Source organism: Colletotrichum chrysophilum (assembly GCF_026319265.1).
Source record: "Colletotrichum chrysophilum strain AFK26 chromosome Unknown scaffold_330, whole genome shotgun sequence".
In the NCBI taxonomy this organism is placed as follows: domain Eukaryota; kingdom Fungi; phylum Ascomycota; class Sordariomycetes; order Glomerellales; family Glomerellaceae; genus Colletotrichum; species Colletotrichum chrysophilum.
In genome coordinates, this window is record NW_026517617.1 from 1 (window position 1) to 6,091 (window position 6,091).

The following is a 6,091-nucleotide window of genomic DNA, read 5'->3' on the forward strand; positions in this document are numbered from 1 at the left end:
TGTGAGTCTTCTTCCAGAAGCTTCCATTGAGTAAGGGCCGACAAGGTTCTCATAACCTTCCACGATATTCTGTAACCTTCCAAAGTATTCCATAGCTGAGGGTCTAGCCGAAGCTTCATATCGGTCCATAGACCGTGACAGGAATATCCTAGGGTTAAAGACATCTTTAGTATTACTTGCTGAGAGGTAGATGCCTAAGGGTGAAAGACAGATTTACTAGCGTAGAGCTAGAGAGAAGGTGCCAGCCAAGAACAGGGAACGTTCTGCATAGTTACAGGATATTGGAAAAGTACCTGCATAAGTATGGAACAATTCTTATATAAGTACGGACCCTTTGTACGTGTGCCATTTTCTATGCAAGTAGTTTTCTGCTGCACAAGCACTGATCTTCAAGTCAGCAATTTTCATACGATCTATCTTTCATGCTATTTGAAAATTACTGTTTTTACTACTTCCAACTCAATCAGCAGCTTTCGCATCATTTTCAACTCAATCTTAAAAGGTCACCTATGCGGCTTTTCGCAGTTCCTTCCCCTCATCTTGACAATGCGAAATTGCCTAGAAGATCTTGGCTTTGACATGAGTCCTTGTGGATTGACCCATATACTGGGTGTCTTAACACACAGTCATTCTGCAACGCATCACAGCGCCTTCATATGAAGCTTGCGTAAAGCATATGGGGTCTTGTATAGTTGGATTCTCCCATCCTCTTACATTAGAGAGATGTCCTGTAGGAGGCCAGTCACTGCGGCCAATATCGATATGCAACTGCCGTTTCCTCATATGTCTAAGTTAATAGCATCCCCCATACTAGCGCCACTCTAGGATCAAACCAGACCTAAGCCTGGGCCTTCTCAGAGAGACTTTCCAAAGTACATCTACACCACGTGTCGCCCAGATTCAAACTAAAATACAGACCTCAGGATGCTGTTACAGTGTCTCAATGTTGTCACGGACGAGCGACGCAGCAATCAGCTCCAACCCCTAGCGAGCATGTCACACTGTCGTACGGTCTGAGGCCCGTTCCAGCCATCAATGGAGGGTCTTTGCGATCGACATATCGCGAGCTGAGGTATACATGCGTCTTTTCATCAATATACTCGAATCTTTCCTCTCATGGACAAACCATTCATAACCCATCCAGTTGTCTTACAATTAAGTCCCAAGGTATGTCAGACAGAGGACGCATAATTCAAGCTAATAGAGGCTTTATAAGTCAATATATTAGATTCTTTAGTGAATTTAATACCCTACTACACCATTTATAGTTTAGGTTGACCTTGCCATCCGTCTTATCCTCGCTTCCCAACATTCGCCGTCCTTTCTTAATGTCTTCATTTGCATATAGGCCGTAGGCCTAATCCTAAATAGTTCAACCAGCTAGGTACACCAAACAGCGCTGTATACCTAGTAGTGTGTGTACTCTCTTGGTATTCTATCCTGGAGGCAGAAAGAAGTATCAAATTCTATGAAACCTAGATAGCCTATTAAGTCGCTATATAGTAAGTCCTTAATAGTTCTTTTCGCCGTCGTTGTGTTGACGACATTGTTGAACTTCCGCATGTTATACCTATAAGAGTCAACCCTAATCGGCAGGTATCTAGCAGCTCCAACTCACCTTCAGCTGCAGTCTCCCTCAATATGAGCTGAGGAATTCGGCGCAACATGCAAAGGGACTCTCCTTCGTGGCCCCTTACAACATCTCTCAGTGTGATCCGGCTGCTTTGTTGCTACCAGGCCGTTATATCCCTGCTTGGAACCACGTTGTCATTTTCATTCTGTCGACTTGCTTCCGCGTGCTTAACCCATAAATTGCTTTGGTATGACTTTCGCAGTCGGTCAAAGCATTCAACAGAATGCTGACACCGTCTTTGAAGTTTTAATGGTCAGAGAAAACGTTCTTGTGTGGCTAGCTCTGGCTACTGCTACTACACTGTAATTGAAATGAGTGGCGACCTCTCGGATGGCCAAGTACGATGTATTGGCACTTTGCCGTTGCGATACCTATTACGCCGCTTCGGCTCTGCCCAGACAACAACACAAGCACCGCCATTTTCACCTTGGCCTTCTACATCCTCGTGATCATTGCTCGTCCTGATGATATCTTGACGGACTCGTCGGTAGCAATTGTATGAAGACCGAAACAATGGGCGACTGCGACTACCACCGTGTTTGAGAAAATCCGAAGTCTTACCTTCCATAGTAAGCTGTCTTCAGCTCCGCCTTCTCATGAGGATGATGGGACCTCTTTCAGCGAGGTTTATCGAAAGATCTTGATGAGCCGCGGAGGAGACCAAGTGCCCAACCCTTTTTCATTTGACTCGACTCACACTCGTCACTCGGGACACATGTAGTTGTCTTCCTCCCTAGGGTGATTCCACCGCTGGCAGTTGGATTTCGTAGCTGAGGTCAACGCTGAAGCTAGCAGAGCCATAGCTTATAATATTCTTCATTCGTCGCCTTGAGCCCGAACTCCATTCGAGTGCCGGTCACATACTCATAGCTCGTGGGCTATGTGCGCGTCTATATACCCAAATCATTTGGGAAGCCAGCACGAACAAGCGCAGGCTTAACCCCGATCATCCATCAAGGCAATATCATCGTTCCATTCCGTTGTGTCGCCCTTATGTCGTCTGAAGATAGACCAAGAGCAGATCATTTCCAAGTAATGGTATTTAAGTGGGCATGATAGGAGGTAGCAGAGATAACATGAAGGGAGGATGCACTCGTGCCACCGACATCGCATTCCTTAAAAGAGCGCGAGAACTAAAATAAAGTCGTGTTACGCGCGAGATGTCGACTCGTTGAATCCAGATGACGCAAGCAGGTACAGTCACAACTGCCTTTAACTCGATGCTAACTCGATGCCAATGAGTGCGACCAGGTTGTGTTCTTTGAGAAGAGCATCGAACATGCTTCAGCAAAGATTAAGAAGATTGTTGAACTAACGCTGAGGATCTAACAGGCGGTGATACGCAGTTTCAGCACCCAAACTCAAGGCGTCCCGCGCAAACTGCTTGTATCCACTCTGGTCAAATGGCATGACAGGATGCAATCAGGCCTTACCCTACCTGTTCGAGATTTGACTGTGTAGACTGGGACATTTAATCCTACAATGCAGCATACGTCATCACGAGGGTTCGACAGGCTGTATTATGAATCGCAACGAACCAGCTCGTCTGCATATGTCACCGCAAGGCGCTTGTTTCCGTGTGGTCGGAACGACGTAGAGTTTCAATCATGTGAGGTATCCTTTCCGCCAAGAACAATGGGTAGCAACTAGACTAGGGCCAGATTCACAGGTACAAGAAGTCCAATCACATCGACAAAGTATTCGAGAACACCAAAGAATATTATACCGAAAATTCCAGGCTCTTGCTTGGGCTGCAGTACATAGAAAAGCACGATGTTCATTCTGCATTTTCACGTAGGATCATTCAATAAACTAGCGTTGAAGTAAAATCAGTAAACCCGCAGTATTCCAAGTATTTGAAAAGCCCCTGGACCGGTTGTTAATTCAAAACCAGCACCACCATCATTGGAAGATATTGAGCAGCTTTGGCCAGGAGGTGTGCTTGACATAGTCAATCGACGGGTCGCAAACTATTCATGGGACGGGAATGGATCCGACCAGCTTTTCTTACGCCTCTGGCCCATAGACTTGCAATAACGGCACAGGTGGGGGTAATGGGATGGGTCAGAATGTGAGCAAAACAACCCCAGCGGTGTTCACGTTCCTTCGATTGGCACCGTTCAAATGATTGTTCAAAGAAAGTAACATGGTCATCCTAAGATACCGAGAGTACATGTTCCAATCTACGGCGCGAACTTGGAAGGCGGGCACCCTAGCGCACACAAGCTGCTTCGGAGGATTCGAGGTTGTCCGGAGGCGCGTAATCATCGGCTCTCGGGTCAGTGACATGTCAGACAACTTGGGTGACTTGACAACAAGTTCTCGGCCAGTGACATCAGGCAGCGTGGAAGCATCGCTGAAGGAAACATGTTAGGCTAGAAATGGCTATTTTGACCGCCTCCGAGACCCTCAAACGGTACCCACATTCGGGACATCCCAACGTCAGACAAGCTTCGGTTCCAGGCGCTATCTCTCCGGTTGAGAGTGGTTGGCTAACCTACAGAGCATGAAAGGACAATTGGCACGAAGGCGAACATCACGCATCAAAAGCCTTGTCTTTTGAAGGGAAACTTGAAAATCAAGGCATCTTGGTAGGAAAGCAAAGGCAGACAACAGGTCAGCAAGACGGCAGCTTAGAGCCATGTTAGTGTTCGACGTGAGTTAACCCTAGCCACTATAGACAGTTAACCTCCATTGGAACACCACATACGACCATACCCACTGGAGAACTCGGGATCCCGTCCGCTCTCCCATAGATAAGCCAGTGAGGGCTGGAGTAGTAGTCGGGTCGGTGACGACCGGCGAATGCCCGGTGTTGTATGTTTTGCATTTTTGCATGTTGGTTTTGCTGTACATGTACATCCCCATCTGTTCGTCCCCTACTTTCGCGGCAGCCAGTTTGCGATCTGCTGGCCTTGAGACGGCACAGTGACTGTTGGCTGCGACTCCACCTCATGGCATCATCAGCTTGGTGCCGACTCATCTTCTGTGGCAGCCAACCACTGCCAGTTAGTCCACTCTTTAGTGGCGACTGGCAGCCCAAGTCTCCATTGTCACCATCTTGCAGAGAACCCAAACATTGTACCCATCCTCCCTGACGATCCGATCATTGAATATCCTGAGTAGTCCACTCACTTCGTGCGACCAGGGTTTGTCTCGATCGAGAATTCTTGGTGTCCTCGCAGGGGGCGTAGCTCAGAGACTTGGGACTCGGTGGGCGGTCTGAATAGCTGTCTCGAGTAAGTATTCGATGTCACCAAACCGGACTCGGATGTAGTCGGGCCTGGCACCCCATTGGTGAGCGGTTAGCTGGGGAAGTCATGGTATGCGAGACTGGCTAGACGAGTGCATAGCGACGTACCTCTCCCCCAGTATGTACTTTGCGAAATGCCACGGGCGCCAAGAGATGCTTTCGTCAAGCATAGTGTTGGGCGTCGAATCCAACGGACCGGTGAAGTCTGCATTGCCCAAGGTCCAGACATGTAGGGCCACTCTGCACTCGTAGAGGGGGCGTTCCACCGAGTTTTTCGGGGCTTTGCAATCAAGCTGAATCTTCATCGCAACGATGGCGCCGATGTGGATTTCGGAGAGCGAGACGAATCCGATGCACTTCTTCTGCAGCTCCTCAAAGCTGGACGATTGTGTGGAGGAGATCGTGGAAACGACGCACGGAAAGTCGGTGCTGTTCTTGCCGTTTGCATACCAGGCGACGTCCGTGTAGCGCCTGACGCTGCCGTATTCACATGCGTCTGGATCTGACTGCGGCGGGGGCAGCGATACAAAGTGGTTGCGGAATTGCTGGACTTTGGGTATGATGTCACCGGCAACGCTCGAGGCGGTATGACTGAAGAGCCGGGCGACGATGGGGTCGAGGGGGCTCTGTGGCATCTCAAAAGACACGGAACTGGCCTTCGAGCCGTACTTGAGATGGAGCCGTGGGAGGGAAATGCGAGGGTCGGTCTCGAGGCGTCTGAGAAGGACGGGGAAGGCTGCGGGCTCGAGGCGGTATTTTTCGATGCGGTCGGCTGCTGCAAAGACGTCATCGGAGGACAGTCGGAGAGCAACTTCCAAGCAGGCCCGGATTGCTTTTTCCGTCTCCAGCGGTAGAGACGCTGACACCGACGTGATTGGCATCGTCGTGGCGCGTGGTGGGGGTGGACAGGTTACAGGGCCTTTGTTGCAGCATAAACATTAGCGGCGAGACGGGCTGGAAGGGGAAGGGAACAAAGCTTGCCTCGTTGGCTACGACTGTTTGTTCTGCGCTGTTGGCGCAGCAGGGGCGTGGCAGAGTCTGAACCGTCCCAGAGTTAAGGCGGACGAACAGGCTGACTTCCTTCTGAGGAAGAAGCAAAAGTAGAAGGGGCCGCCGGTTGCCTGTGATATTACCACAACCGGGCAGGCGGTGATGAAGGCAGGAGGTTGTCTGGCGGCGCCAACTTCGGCAGGTGGTTTGAATCG

The 6,091-nt window shown here is 49.6% G+C and overlaps 1 protein-coding gene across 1 annotated transcript; it reads right to left on the reverse strand.

Annotated features, from left to right (window-relative positions):
- Positions 1–4,739: 4,739 nt before the first annotated feature.
- Positions 4,740–5,767, reverse strand: COL26b_014296 (uncharacterized protein; the record flags this gene model as incomplete). The annotated part of the gene is made up of 2 exons (XM_053186871.1): positions 4,740–4,863; positions 4,995–5,767. The coding sequence occupies 2 exons, from the start codon at positions 5,765–5,767 to the stop codon at positions 4,740–4,742; spliced, it is 897 nt and encodes a 298-aa protein (XP_053029184.1).
- Positions 5,768–6,091: the final 324 nt, after the last annotated feature.